This window comes from Bison bison, unplaced genomic scaffold, assembly GCF_000754665.1.
Source record: "Bison bison bison isolate TAMUID 2011002044 unplaced genomic scaffold, Bison_UMD1.0 scf7180017864047, whole genome shotgun sequence".
In the NCBI taxonomy this organism is placed as follows: domain Eukaryota; kingdom Metazoa; phylum Chordata; class Mammalia; order Artiodactyla; family Bovidae; genus Bison; species Bison bison.
The window spans coordinates 204,461-220,508 of record NW_011494619.1 but is presented as its reverse complement, the minus strand read 5'-3'; the positions used below and the strand labels follow the sequence as shown (position 1 = coordinate 220,508).

Here is a 16,048-nt window from a genome sequence, read left to right as displayed (position 1 = left end):
CAGATTGTCAGAGATTCTTGTTTTCAACAGATCTGGAGTTTGTGAATAAAGCTGCCAAGGCAATAAGCAGAAAAGTGGGTGCAGAACCAGCAGGTCATCCCACCCCCTTCTTCCCCTCCTGTGTCCGAAAGTCGGTTCTCTAGTTCTGCACCTCTGTTTCCTCTTTGCAAATAGGTTCATCAGCACCATCCTTCTCCATTCCATATGTCTGCCTTCATAGACAGTATTTGTTTCCCTCTTTGTGACTTACTTCACTGTGTATGACAGACACTGGGTCCGTCCACATCTCTATAAATGAGGCAGCTTTGTTCTTTTTCGTGGCTGAGTAGTATTCTGCGGTATACATGCGGCACATCGTCTTTATCAGTTCATCTGTCGGTGGACATCTGGGTTGCTTGCATGTCCTGGCTGCTGTAAATAGGGCTGTGGTGAACACTGGAGTGTCTGTGTCTTTTTGAATTAGGGTTTTTTTTTTTTTTCTGGGGTATATGCCCATGAGTGGGTCCACCCCACGGACGTGTGACACTGATGACATTGGGCGAATCACTCCATGTCTCCGTATCACGGTCCCAACTCACACTCTCGCTTTGAGGATGAAATGAGTTCATGTGTGAGCAGAGTGGACCTGCCTCCCTACGTGGCATACAGTGCCCGGTGATGGTCAGTCGGCATTCCTTGCTGAACGACCACCTTGTAGCCCCATCACGCCTTCGTGTACTGAAGGATAACTCAGACAAGCCAGGGTGTCTGAGCCCCCTGGCAGACATGGCCACCTGACGTCCCACCTGCTTCATCCCCCAGGGTCATCGACGGCCGGGACCTGATGCCCTTGCTTCAGATGCGGACCCAGCGATCGGAGCACGAGTTTCTCTTCCACTACTGCAACTCCTATCTGAACGCCGTGCGCTGGCACCCACCCAACAGTGAGTACACGCGTCTCTCCTCTTGTGTATCTTTCCCCACCTCGCTTTGAGGGCTGCGTGCCATCAGGGAGGGGCAGAGGAAGAGAATAAAACCGCAAGCCGGCATTGCTCTCACGAGATGCACCCTTCCCCCCCGCAAAGAAGCTGGGTTTGATTTCTCCTTCCTCGTGTTCCTACTCTCTTCTCTTGAGCCTGCTGGTTACCCCAGTTGTCTCGGCAGACCAGGGCAGTCGCCCAGCTCTATGCCAGTGCTTGCTGGCTCCTTCCTCCTGAGGGGGCAGAGGACGTGCCAGGTGGTCGGCAGGGTTCTGAAGCTACTTCCTTCCCGCTCCGCCAGCCACCCAGCTGCGTCTCCTGGTCCCACCTTCCGTCTGAGTTTCTGCCCAAGAGCCCCTCTGCTCTGGCATGGCTTGTCTCTGTTTGCGGTTCCCTCTCCTTGGAACGACTTTCTTTTCCTTCCTGGTTAATGCTTACCCACCTCCCACGATGCCCCTCAAATGCCATCTCCCCTGCCTGTGGTCTTCTAGCTTTGCATTGGTACTGGGTGGCTTTCAGATGTCTACCTGACCTTGTACCCTGAGCCTCAAAGGTGGCGGGTCGTCACCCACCGATCTGTCCGTCTGTTTGGTCACAGATTCTCTGTGTGTGTCTGCTGGCCGTAGATGTTTAAGACAACGCTCTGATGCGTTGATGTCATCGTGGTTCGCAGTCCCAGTGTATTTTATGTCTGTGTCAGTGACAAGATGTACTCAATACTCTGGGTCTGCCGACAGCAGATATAAAAGTGCATTTCCTTTTATTAAAAATTTTTCTTTATTCAAGTATGTGTTTTTGGTTGCACTGGGTCTCTGTGGCTTTGCGGAGGCTTTCTCTAGTTTTGGCGAGCAGGGGCCGCTCTGTGCTCACAGTTCGCAGGCTTCTGATTGCGGTGGGTTCTCTTATTGCAGGGCACCAGCTCTAGGGCACTCAGGCTTCAGTGGTTGCGGCCCCTGGGCTCAATAATTGTGGCTCCTTGGCTCTTGAGCACAGGTTCAGTAGTTGAGGCACACAGGTTCAGTTGTTCCACGGCAAGTGGGATCTTCCTGGACCAGGGATGAAACCTGCATCTCCTGCATGACCAGGCAGATTCTTAACCACCGAACCACCACAGACAGCCCAACGGGTGCATGTCTAACGAGCCTAAAGAACCAAGTGGAATCAAGTGATTATCATACGTGTAGCGATAGTCCCACATCTGGTTTTCATAATGTAAACGTTAAATTACAGTACAAGGAGATCCAACCAGTCCATCCTAAATGAAATCGGTCCTGAAGAGTCATTGGAAGGACTGATGCTGAAGCTGAAGCTCCAATACTTTGGACGTGTGATCAAAGAACTGACTCTTTAGAAAAGACCCTGATGCTGGGAAAGATTGAAGGCGGGAGGAGAAGGGGACGACAGAGGATGAAATGGTTGGATGGCATCACTGACTCAATGGACATGAGTTTGGGTAAACTCCAGGAATTGGTGATGGACAGGGAGGCCTGGCGTGCTGCAGTCCATGGGGTCACAAAGAGTTGGACACGACTGAGCGACTGAACCAACACCATCACATCACTGAGATGCCTAGGCGTCTGTGGGAACCCAGCACCTATTATACCCCTACTGTATATCTTAGAGATCGACGCTGATGTTAGACTCTCAGTTACCTCTTGAGAGAGGGAATGAAGCTCTCCTTTTCTGTAGCATGTTCTGGGTTCTGCTCCCAGAGGTGAGATTCTCCCAGAGCATCTGGTCACCACGCCACCAGCTGGTGGCTCATTCTTAAATTCAGGGGATGCTCATAATGGATTTCAGTGCATTCCTGACCCCATCCTCGTCACCCAGCCGAGTTACCCAAGACAGCATTTAAAGAGCAGCTGCTCCGTTATTTTTCAAGTGGAAGATTGTGATCCTTCCTTTGTCCACAGAAATCAGACCAGGTTTACCCTTGGAAGTTTTATACTTTAAATCTGGAAGAGTGCCCTGAGATAACTTCTGGAAGATTTTACATTTTAAATCTGTATGACTTCCTTCTGATAACTTCCGGAAGATGAATGTAGCAAAATCGCACGCTCACAATTCTAGGCTTGGAAGGACCCTATTTACCTATCTCATCCACATGTCCATCACTCCTAACGTCCGTAGCATGCTGTCTGTTTTTTTAGGTTAATTGGCAGCATTTTGGGGGGAGGAAAAACAGCAACCCACTCCAATATTCTTGCCTGGGAAATCCCACGGACAGAGGAGCCTGGTGAGCTGCAGTCCATGGGGTCGCTGTGACTTGGTGAGTAAACAGCTGGCAGCGTTTAAATCTGAGTCATTTCAGTTCAGTCACTCACTTGTGTCCAGCTCTTTGCGACCCCATGGACTGCAGCACGCCAGGCCTCCCTGTCCATCACCATCTCTTGGAGTTTCCTCAAACTCATGTCCATTGAGTCGGTGATGCCATCCAACCATCTCTTTTAAATCTGAGCCGTCTCATAAAGGAGACATGTGGTCCTCCCCATCTGTATTTTTTTAGCTTTTTATTTTATATTGACATATACTTGAGGAACAGTGTTACCTCAGTTTCCTGTATACAGCGCTGTGATTTAGTGATACACATACACGCATCTGTTCCTTTTCACGTGCTTTTCCCGTGTAGCTTGCTGCGTAATACTGAGCAGAGTTGTCCGTGCTATACAGTAGGTCCTTGTCGGTTATGCGTCTTAAACGTAGCAGTGTGTCCACGTTCCCGCTTCCTTTTATCCTGAGCCTGAAAGAACCAAGTTTCCGGGGCTCTTGGCTGTTTAAAGACGTCCTGAACCTTGCCGAATAGCATTTAAGTAAAGCCAGCCGCCTCCACTTACAGGGGCCGGAAGGAACATGTTGGATCAGGGGCTGGGGAAACACAGTTATGTGGAGAAATAAACAGGAAGGGGCAGAAAATAGGGGTGAGTGAGAAAAAGCAGACCCAGATGCTGAGAGGCAGCAGGCCCAGGGATCAAATTTGCTGCTGAGACAGACACAAGGACATTTCCTCTTAAGCAGCTCATTGCCGTCTTCTGCCTCGAGCGAGCGACAGAGGAGGGAAAATGACAGTCTTTCAATGCCAGAATCATCCATCTAGTCAACGGGTCTGAGGAAACCATGGGTTTCTCTTTCTTAATTAGTCATCTTGTCTCCTTTGGAGATCGTGCCCTGAAACTCAGGCTCGGTGGTGGCCGCTGTGGCTGTCCCTCGTGGCTCCCTGCAGCTGTTTGCTCAGTATCTTTGTCTGCTCATTTGTTCTACACGTATTTATTGAGCATCTACTGTGTGGCACCTGCTGGACTGGACACCTGTCGGTGGGCAAAACATACTGAGTTCTCTGCCCGGGAGTTGCTTGCCTCTTAGGTCACGGGGGAGCTGCAGGCTGGGCAAAGCCCCGGGAATGCAGAGTTGTTTCAGGAGGTGTCCCTTGCCCGTGAGGATTACTACTCCTGCATGAGTCCTAGTTGGAAGAGGCGGCCCTGCGTTTAGATTACTAGCACTACATGAATCGGTTACTAGTACTGCATGAGTACTAGCTGGAAGAGATGGCTTAGATCTTCTCGTAATCGAAAGTGGAGTCTGGCTGCTGGAGAGGGCAGGGTGGTGGGAAGGAAGAGTTTGCTTTATTTGGGATGCTCTCAGCCAGGGGCCGTTGGCGGGGGGACATCTGTCCAAAGGCTGACTCCCTGACAGTCAGAATGTAAAAGCTTTTATAGACAGAGGGAGGGAGGTTCCTTGCAGAAACAGCACAGTCAGCCCTGATGGTCATCTTGAACTGATTGTCAGTGGTCTGATCAGGATCATCTTGATTCTTTTAGGTACAGTTCAACTTTCAGTCTCACTACCGCCAGTGGTGCTAGCGGTAAGGAACCCACCTGCCGATGCAGGACACGATCCTTAGATGGGGACAATCCCCTGGAGGAGGGTATGGCAACCCACTCCAGGATTCTTGCCTGGAGAATTCCAGCGACAGAGAAGTTTGGAGGGCTGCAGTCCATGGCGTCGCCAAGGGTCAGATAGGACTGAGATGACTTAGCGGAGCAGAGCAGTCTCTTCAGTCCCAGGGTTGATTGGTTTCCATTTCTTTGAGGCCAGTTCTGGGAATTAGGGCAGCTTAGATCATGGCTACGGTCTGGCTGTCATGGAGTTAACGTCTTCCCCCTGGTGGGGGTTTCACTATTTATAAAGCGGCTCGTGAGACCTGGCTCAGAGAATTATCTATATAGCCTTTGGTGCTAAGTCACTGCAGTCGTGTCCAACTCTTTGCAACCCCATGGACTGTAGCCCACCAGGCTCCCTCATCGCTGGGATTCTCCAGGCAAGAACACTGGAGTGGATTGTCATTTCCTTCTCCAATGCATGAAAGTGAAAAGTGACAGTGAAGTCACTCAGTCATGTCCGACTCTTTGAAACTCCATGGACTGCAGCCCTCCAAGCTCCTCTGTGCATGAGATTCTCCAAGCAAGAATCCTAGAGTGGGTTGCCATTCCCTTCTCTACAAAGCCTTTGAGCTTTCCTTGAATTTGCTTGAACTCTGACTAAACGTATTCTTTGGCTCAAGGCTTTTCACAGACAAAAGGCGAGCTGAGGACCTTAAGGTCCCGCTCTGTTTTCGCTTCTGGATCTATATCGGCAGGAGACTGTGGGTCAGCATAGAACTTAAAGCAGTCTAGTTGGAGGACATCACTTGGATCATCTCAGATCTAAGTTGGTAGGAGACTGTGGACAATTCACAGACGTTGAACTACTACTGTTTAGAAGAGATGGGCTTGGATCATCTGAGATCTACGCTCGTAGGAGACTGTGGTCATCACCACCTGGGGGACGCTTTCCGTAATTCTTAAAGGCAATGGTATTGCCACCTTGAACGCCAAAGTATCTTGAACTCCAGATACTTGGTTAGAAAAGAAGAGAGACATTTAGGCTCAGGGTTTGTAAATGTAGCGCGAGGGCAGCAGTGAGCCAGAGCCAGCTCCTGATGGCTGAGGAATCTCAGCAGCTTGTGGGGAACACGTTCCTACCTGGAAGTCAGCCTTGTGGGGAGCGTCTATACCATGGCAACTGGCAGACACAGCAGATGTCGACCGTGTTCCTCGCTCAGAGAAGCTAGAGCTTTCCAGCAGGACACTGGTACCTGTCTACTAGAATGGAGTGGCAGCATTGGGGAGATCCAACTCGTGTTTGTCTTGATGAGGTTAGATGCGTAGATTTCCCTGGTGGCTCAGTGAAGAATCCACCTATAAAGCAGGAGACCCAGGTTCTATTCCTGGGTCGGGAAGACCCCCCTGGAGAAGGGAATGGCAACCCACTCCAGTGTTCTTGCCTGGAGAATCCCATGGACAGAGAAGCCTGGTGGGCTGCATACAGTCCATGGGGTCGCAAAGAATTGGACATGACTGAGCAATTGATGCTTTTACTACCTATTACAATTCCAGACTTGTTAAATACTCATTTTTTCCAAAATATTACAGCCAGAATGCTGTTTCTACTCTTTTAAAACATGAATCCCTTTCAGCTTTTATATACAATGTATTCTCCATAATCATTGAGTATTGGGGCCAGAATGCTGTTTCTACTCTTAAAATATGAATCCCTTTTGGCTTTTATATACAGTGTCTTCTCTATAATAATTGAACAATTCTGTAATTTTAATGATTCTGTAACTTGGTTGTCTCAGCACATTGAGGTGATGAGAAGTCTTCATTTATTTTTTTCCCTAAGAGTGAGCACTGGTTTTAAAAATGATCACGTACATAGGCTTCCCTGGTGGCTCAGACAGTAAAGAACCTGCCTGCGATGCGGGAGACCCGGGTTCGACCCCTGGGTCAGAAAGATGCCCCTGGAGAAGGAAATAGCAACCGGCTCTAGTATTCTTGCCTGGAAAATCCCACGGTCAGAGGAACCTGGCGGGCTACAGTCCACGGGGTCGAAAAGAGTCAGACACGACTGAGCTACTGACTCTTTCACTACCTTACAATTCCAGACTTGTTAAAAACTCATTTTTCCGAAACATTAGAGCCAGAACGCTGTCTGCTCTCTTAAAACATGAATCCCTTTCAGCTTTTATGTACAGTGTCTTCTCTATAATTGAATAATTCTGTAATTCTAATGATTCTGTAATTTAGTTGTCTCAGCACATTGAACGGCTTAAGTTTATCATCATCTGAGATCATTATTGCCATTACATTTTAGGAGAACTCACGAAAGCATTATTAGAACACGGATAACTTTGGTTACGTGATGATGGGAATTTTGAGCTTAAATTTCCTGTTCAGCATGTATTCAAAAAGTGTGGCTTTGAGTTTTGACTTAGGTATCCATGTTAGTATAAAGTCAATGTAATGGCAACTGGATTTTATGGTCAAATGTGTCTTGAAAGACTGGTAGATGATTTTGGCTCTGGTATTTTGGTACAGAGTTTTGAGAAGATAAACATAAGTCTATAAAGTAACTGCTGCAGCTGAGTTGTGTCTGACTCTTTGCGACCCCATGGAATACAGCATTCCAGGTCTCCCTGTCCGTCACCAGCTCCCGGAGTTTGCTCAGACTCATGTCCATCGAGTCGGTGATGCCATCCAACCATCTCATCCTCTGTCGCCCCCTTCTCCTTTGCCCTCACTTTTTCTCAGCATCAGAGTCTTTTCCAATGAGTTGGCTCTTCACTTTAGGTGTTGGAGTTTCAACTTCAGCAACAGTCCTTCCAATGAATGATTAGAATAATCAAAGCAATGAAGAGCAAAGGTTAAAGTTAAAGAAACAGATCCAAGGAGGAACCGAAATCCGCCCTTCCCTGTAACGCGTTCGGTAGATGACATCAAGATTACTGAGGGGGGTCAGCTGAGGGTCCCAGGGGACGGTATGGGTGGCTCAGAGCAGGGGGAAACAGAGCAGTCTTTGAAATGCTTCTTGTTTTTCTTTTTAAAAAAGATAATTTTATTTTCTTTATTTTTGTCCATGCTGGGTCTTCTTTGCTGCGCGGGCTACTGTCTTGTTTTGGTGCCTGCTTTTATCTCGTGGAGCACAGGCTCTTGGGTGTGTGAGCGTCAGTAGCTACAGCACGTGGCCTCAGAAGTTGAGGCTACCGGCCTTGGTTGCCCCAAGGCACGAGGGAATCTTCACAAATCAGGGATCCAACCTATGTCCCCGGCCTTGGCAGGTGCACTCTTTACCACTGAGCCACCAGGGAAGTCCCTGCAATACCTCTTGAAGCACCCCAAGGTGGCAGTTTGTGGTGGGAAACACTGCTAAGACCAAAAACCCCCAAATGACTATATTTGGTTGTTATGATATATACACGGAGTCCCCCATGCATACAGAATTAATCTTGCCAAGACAAGCAGTTAAACCACATTCATCAAGGGCCATCAAAATCTGAGTGATAAATTAAGAGTCGGTGTGTGGAAGCCCTTTAAATTTTGTTGTTCATGTTCTTGAAGAATCCTGAAGATGGCGGGGATGAGAAAAAGTGTCTTAAGACTTGTATTGCAGTGGCAACACGTTGAAGAACAGCTGGAAAGCAGTGGCCTCGTCTTACACTGCTGGCAGCTTTACATTCAAAGGCGGGCTCCCCTGGTGGCTCAGAAGGTAAAGAGTCTGCCTGCAATGCAGGAGACCTGGGTTCGATCCCTGGGTCGGGGAAGATCCACTAGAGAAGGGAATGGCAACCCACTCCCGTATCCTTGGCTGGAGAATCCCATGGACAGAGGAGCCTGGCGGGCTACAGTCCGTGGGGTCGCAAAAGAGTCGGACACAACTGAGCAGCTACACAACAGCAAATCAGAAAAGGAGACGAGAGCCTGAGAGGTTAACAGCCACGCCCAACATCCCACAGCTAGGAGATCGCATAGCTAGGGTTGGAACCCACCCTGTCAGAGCCAATAGAGGGGGCGGGAGAGTTCAAGCAGATTGTACTCAATGAGCCACCAAGACAAGACACCATTCCAAGCTCAGAATAAGGGATGTATCCCTAGGAGGCTTGTCATGGGTCTAGACCCACAAGAATCCTTGCATAAAGGGGGATGTGATTTGCAAAGCAGACTGGCATCTGTTGGGAGGGATTAAGCATCTTTTATCTGCAGAATGTTCTTCTGATGCCTCTGTGGACAGCCCAGTGGGCTTTGCATCGTCCCCCTGTTTGTTCTTGGGGCCCCCGAGTGCTCATTCTCGAGGCTTGTCTGCCAGGGGACCTCAGAACCCTTTCTTGTGGCCAAGTCCCTGAAAGCGATCAAGATCACAACAGTGGTGCCTGTCCTGGGCTTCACACGCCCCTCAGAGCCCCAGGGAATCTCAGGGCACCGTCGCTTATCTGAAGCTTGGAAAGGGTTGAATTCGGGGTCCAGCTCAGGAGTCAGGCTGTTCTCGATTAAATTCTTTGTCAAAGGACTGGAAGCTTTCTTTTCTTGTGAATGAAAAGAAAGTGAGTCACTTTTTTTTTTTAACCTGTGAAAGTGTTAGTCACTCCTGTCGTGTCTGATGCTTTTCGACCCTGCAGACTGTAGCCCTCCAGGCTCCTCTGTCCATGGGATTCTCCAGGCAAGAATACTGGAGTGGGTTGCCATTTCCTTCTCCAGGGGATCTTCCCCACCCAGGGATCGAACCCAGGTCTCCCTCACTGCAGGCAGATTCTTTACCGTCTGAGCTACCAGGGAAGCCCCCTGTTAAGCTGTGATTCTACATAAAAATGTTTCAGAGGTAAATAGTGAACTCCATAGCACTTCATATGACAATGACAAAGCCCTCCTGCAACTGTAATAAGTCACTGACATCTTTGCGGTTTAGCTGTAACTCTCTTAAATTTTGAGCTTCCCTGGTGGCTCAGCTGGTAAGGAATCCGCCTGCAATGCGGGAGACCTGGCTTTGACCCCTAGGTTGGGAAGATCCCCTGGAGAAGGGAAAGGCGACCCACTCCAGTGTTCTGGCCTGGAGAATTCCATAGACTGTATATGATCCATGGGGTCGCAAAGAGTCAGACACGACTGAGTGACTTTCACTTTCTCTTAAACTTTAAAGCATCATTTAAACTGAAGTCAAATTATTGTTCCCATCACTATGTAGTTTTGTTTTTGAAAAAATGCTGCCTGTAGTTTCCCTGCATTCTCACTGTAAAGTTTAATAATTCCTTCCTCTGGTCATTGAATCTCAATTGTAGCTGAGTTTAAGATTCCGTGGTGGTCAAAATATTTATCTGTGACAGAGACAGAAAACAACCTTTTTCAGAGTGCACTGGAATTTTAACAATAAACAAAAAAGTTTTTTAACTCAAAAGATTTTTAGTAGTATATGGAGAAATCCCAGATGAAATACGTCCTCAAAATAAATTTGAAACATAGGATTAAATAGACATAGTAGGAATGCAGGGTACCTCCTTTCATTGAAATGACACCTTTGACAGTGTCGATTCTTGGTTTCCTGGTGAACAACAGAACAGACCCTGAGCTAAGGCTTCATATCCTATAAACCTAGGCTTTCCCAGGTGGCACAGTGGTAAAGAACCTTCCTGCCAATGCAGGAGACGCAAGGGATGCAGGTTCAGTCACTGGGTCAGGAAGATCCCCTGGAGGAGGGCATGGCAACTTGCTCCACTATATTCTTGCCTGGAAAATTCCGAGGACAGAGGAGCCTGGCACGTGCAATAAAATGCATTCGAGCAAACCCAAAGTGGTGTAAACAAATTATGCAGAGAATGCACAATGTATCGTTTTATAAAAAGGTTTTAAAAATCCAGATTGGGTGCTATAAAGGCAGACACCTCGATGGCATACCAAACAAATCTTCAGAAAAATTAATTCTTAGTTCTACACTTGTCTGAGCTGCATGTCTGCTCCCTGTAAGAATGCTTAAGGTTTATTTACTGACTGGTCCTTAAACCTGCGTGTGTGCATGCTCAGTCGCTCAGTCATGTCCAATTTTGTGTGACCCCATGGACTGTAGTCCACCAGGCTCGTCTGTCCGTGGGATTCTCCAGGTGAGAATACTGGAGTGGGTTGCCATGCCCTCCTCCAGGGAATATTTACCCTTACTCGCACTCGAATATACTTGTTTGGGGTCAGGGGCTTTTTGGGGAGAATGTGGACACCTGTGGTAATTGTCTTGTGTTGTCCATTAATTCATTTTGCATTTAGATCGTGGGTGAGCACTCGGTATGTGCAATTACAAAACCAGCGTTTCCATGACACAAACAGATGATCAGAGTGAATTAAGTAGGTGTGCGATGCTTTCTAGGGGGACGGTCTCTATGGTTTTCTATAGAAAAGTTGGAAGTATAAAGCGGAAAAGGACATTTTCAGCCTGAACCTAATTTCACTTGGTTTATACACGTCAACTCTGTTTTCATCTGCCACCTTTTTCTACCCGGGATGCAGTCTCTAGACCTCTATCAGAGCCAGCTCTCAGAAAGTCATAGCATCGTAAGATAAACAGTAAAACAATCTTTCACATTTGTTTGTAAATCAATTTTTTTTTTCTAAAATTTTAATATTGGCTATTTAGTCATTGGAAGAGACCCTGATTCTGGGAAAGATTGAGGGCAAGAGGAGAAGGGGTGCCAGAGGATGAGATGGTTGGATGGCATCACTGACTCAAGGGACATGAGTTTGAGCAGGCTCCAGGAGTTGGTGATGGACAGGGAGGCCTGGCGTGCTGCAGTCCATGGGGTTGCAAAGAGTCAGACACACCCAAGCGACTGAACAACAGCAACAAATGGAACACAACACTTGCATTTTTTAAACTTTTTTTATTTTATTTATTTCTGGATGCCCTGGGTCTTTGTTGCTGTGTGTGTGTGTGTGTGTGTGTGTGTGTGTGTGTGGCTCCTCTCTGTAGTTGTGGCTTGTCATCGCGGGGGCCTCTCTCATTGTGCGCTCCTGGGCCCACAGCTTCAGCAGTTTCAGCTTTCGGGCTCCCCCTAGAGGCGAGGTCCAAAAAAATAAATCAGTTTTTTTTTTTTTTTTCCAGTCTTTGCATTATAACAGCTATTGCATAATCAGCTTTGTCTTTTCCTCCTTGGCAGTTAGATAACAACTCATGTTTTCTTGCTTTTTCTTTTTAGCTATGATGCTTACTCTTTTTTGAGCCTTAAGTGTGATAAATCCAGTCCATCCATAACTGCGTCTCTGCCTTCTTGAAGCACCCAGAGGGTGGTTTTCCATGCACGCTCTCTTTGGGGGTGACTATGACGACCCTGTTCCCACCACACCCACTTCTCTGCTTGTCCCACCACAGGCACGTCCATCTGGAAAGCCTTTTTCTTCACCCCCAAGTTCTCCCCGGAGGGCGCCAACGGATGCTTTGACACACACGTGTGTTTCTGTTACGGGCAGTACGTCACCTACCACGACCCGCCCCTGCTGTTTGAGATTTCCAGAGACCCCCGGGAGAGAAACCCGTTAACCCCAACATCAGAGCCGCGGTTCTGGGAGATCCTGGAGGCCATGCAGGAGGCGGCAGCCCGCCACGCCCGGACCCTTCAGGACGTCCCCAACCAGCTGTCCCTGGGGAACCTGATGTGGAAGCCGTGGCTGCAGCTGTGCTGCTCATCGCTGGGGCTTTCCTGCCAGTGTGACCGGGAGGACCAGGATGGGAGACACAGCCCTTAGCCGTTATGGGCAGCGTCTGAGGGTGCATGGGGTAGGAGGAGCGCCCAGCCGGCAGCATTAGGGTGAACGCCCAGGATCGACCCTGGGGGAAGGCAGCCCTGGCCGCCTCCCTCCTCCCCACGCACCTGGAGACTCCGCCAAGACCCCCTTCCACACACACACACACACACACCTTTCCCCCCCGGGGCGGGAATCAACTTTGAAATAAACAGAGACACAGACGTTACTTACATCGTCTTCCGAGGCCAATTGTTCACGTGGATGGATGACTGGGCAATGAGTGTCCAACATCTGTGTGGTGGAGGGCAGGAAGGGGCACAGGTGAGCTGCTGACCTCTCAGACAGCGTGATCCACGGCTGAAGGCGTCGCTGACTTGATGCACCGGCCACCAGGATTTCCCCTAGAGAGCATGGCACGAGAGTGAATCAAATGTTAAGTGTTTACTGAAATCTAAGACATGCCACTTTTTTTACCCTGGGTAAAAGAGCATCTTGCCCAATCACGGATGATGGTTAAGTTGCCATCTTCTGGTTTCTGAAAGGCGATTACTGTCAGTATTATTTGCAAATACGTATGAATCACTCTTCACGCTATCCGTGTTTGTACATGGATATGTGTCTTTCTTTGAGAAGCTTGCAATATTTAGAAGCTCGTCACTGTTGAAGGAGAAGCAACAGAGGCTCACAGATGTGTTTTGTGCGACCGCCTTTTGGTGAGCTCTCTCAGCGAATGTTGAAGCTGAGACACACCTCTCTGGTCCGTGTGTTTCCAGCCCGTCATTTGTAGCACGCTGTTTTGGCTTCTGCTGTCCCTTGGGTGAACGGCGTTTCTGAACTAAAAATCTAACTTCATAGATTCTGCAGTCCAAGAAATCCCCTCTAACAGATTCAGAATTACTGGCATGTGAAATGTATGCTATTTCACAGGGGCAGGGGGGTATGGGGTGGGGGAAACACAGGCCATCAGAGCAGTTCACGACCCATACCCACAAAGACACGAGCAATCAGACATAAGCAGTCCACGACCCATACCCGTTACATCTCGATGCCGAATTTCATGACGAGAGAATGGTGGTTCATGCCCGTCCTTGTATTTTGTTGGCCTGACCCTTCGGGTAAGCAGTATCTGTGCCTCGTGTTGGTCGTGACATGCACACTTTCGTTTGAATCCCATTTCTTTCGACCTCAGGAATGCAGGGATGAGGCCTAATGGGGTCACGGAGGAGACTGGGAGACAGGGCACAGCTGGATAGAGTTCCCAAGTCCGGACCACCAGCCCCTTCTGGGCAAAGAGTTCCCCTGAGTGGAGAATACCTAGGTGACCTTCAGACACTATACGTTCTCCAGCAACATGGTGAGGATTCATTCACTCATCTGTACACGGGAGCTGTGGTCCCGCTGCCTCTCTTTCATCTCTGTAGCGAACATGTCTGAGCATCTATCTGCTCCTGGCTCAGGGGTTTTCTCGATCCGACGGGATGGAGGTCAGTGGTCTACTCTGCCCCCGCCCCCACCCCCCACCCCACGATGCATGGACCCTGCCGTCCAGACACTTTGGAGAAAAATGTGGGTAAGCGCGTCTCAGGCTCTCTGACAGTGGTCTCTGCCTTCTGGTCTTTGTCCCCGCTGAACAACAGCTAAGCTCCGACAGCATGTCCCCAGCTCCTCCTTGCTGCTGCTGCTGCTGCTAAGTCACTTCAGTTGTGTCTGACTCTGTGCGACCCCATGGACTGCAGCCTACCAGGCTCCTCCGTCCCTGGGATTTTCCAGGCAGGAGTACTGGAGTGGGGTGCCATTGCCTTCTCCAAGCTCCTCCTTACAGTCTGCTATTTCAGAATTTTTTTTAATTTATTAATTTATTTCACTTGGAGGATAATGATGTCACCATATTGTGGTCATCTTTGTCGTACATCCACATGAATCGGCCACGGGTGACCGTGTGTCCCCCCATCCTGAACTGCCCCCCCACCTCCCTCCCCACTCCATCTCTCGGGGTTGTCCCAGGGCACTGGCTTTGAGTACCCAGCTTCATGCATCGAACTTGCCCTGGTCACCTATTTCACATATGGTAATGTACATGTTTCAATGCTGTGCTCTCAAATCATCCCACCCTCCCCTCCTCCCATGGAGCCCAAAAGTCTGTTCTTTACATCTGTGTCTCCTTCGCTGCCCTGCATGTAGGATCGTCGATACCATCTTTCTAAGTTCCGTATAAATGTGTTAATATACAACATTTGTCTTTCTCTTTCTGACTTACTTCACTTGGTACATATGCACAGTGGAATATTAGTCACCTGTAAAAAAGGAATGCATTTCAGTGAGTTCTAATGAGGGGGATAACGAGGAGTCTGTTATTTCAGATTGCAAATCTTTCTTTGTCTTAAAAAAAAAGACAATTCCTTCCACCTCCCTGGGAATGGTTCAGAGTTGGAAAGCAAGCGGATTCTTTTTCTTAATTCGGATTTCTCATTCCAGAAATTTGCCAAAAGCGTGTCGTGTTGTTTTAAGAAATACTCTCATGAAAGAATGCATGAGCATGTTACTGCTGCTGCTACTGGCTAAGTTGCTTCAGTCGTGTTCGACTCTGCGACCCCATAGACGGCAGCCAACCAGGCTCCCCCGTCCCTGGGATTCTCCAGGCAAGAACACTGGAGTGGGTTGCCATTTCCTTCTCCAATGCATGAAAGTAGAAAGTGAAAGTGAAGTTGCTCAGTCGTGTCTGACTCTTCTCGACTCCATGGACTGCAGCCTACCAGGCTCCTCCATCCATGGGATTTTCCAGGCAAGAGTACTGGAGTGGGGTGCCATTGCCTTCTCCGAACATGTTACTAGTGTGTTCAAATTATTGCTGTTATCATGCAAAACGTATCTAAAGCTGCTGTTACCAACTAATGTGTTAAAAGATGACCATATTTGCTCAGACTTGGACACACTCAATGCACATGGATTTTATAAGACATTTTATGATGTCAGAACATTGTGTTTGAGGTTGAAATCAGTGGAAGGACTTTTGCAGATGTTGTTAATGCACAGCTTTGTATAGCATTGATTGTTTAATCTGTACACAGGTATCAGCCAACAAAGGATACATTTACCTCTAGACTCACAATGAGCTTTTAAGTGTTTGCTTCAAAATAACTTAGATCTCCATTATGTTTCAGTGTATTTGAAAATCAGGTTTCTTTGTAATAATCGTAATTACCACTTACCACCTGAAAGTTTGGCTTGGAATGCACAACAGGAAATTTGAATTCCCACTGGTGTGGTCTCTTGTATGTCCTATTCTTTGTGGGTTTTGAAGCTTTAAACACATTCTTTTGGGGAAAAAAAATTGTTATATTTCTAGCATTTCACAGACGTTAAAAGCTTAAGCTAACAGTGACCTAGTGACAGGCACGGTTTGACAACATCGTTAACATTTCATGAAAAGCACAATTGCAACCTATGTATCAGAGGTGATGAAGGTTTCAGGAAGGGGAGCAGATGGCAGGTGGCCCT

The 16,048-nt window shown here is 48.1% G+C and overlaps 1 protein-coding gene across 1 annotated transcript in view; it reads left to right on the top strand.

Annotated features, from left to right (window-relative positions):
- LOC104985441 (steryl-sulfatase-like) overlaps positions 1–14,280 on the top strand; it is a gene marked incomplete at its 5' end in the record, with an annotated part of 40,767 nt that extends 26,487 nt beyond the window's left edge. Inside the window, 2 exons of the mRNA XM_010835607.1 lie at positions 802–923; positions 12,177–14,280. Coding sequence (XP_010833909.1) covers positions 802–923; positions 12,177–12,550 — 496 coding nt within the window. The remainder of the gene's footprint in view (positions 1–801; positions 924–12,176) is intronic.
- Between the last annotated feature and the right edge of the window lie 1,768 nt (positions 14,281–16,048).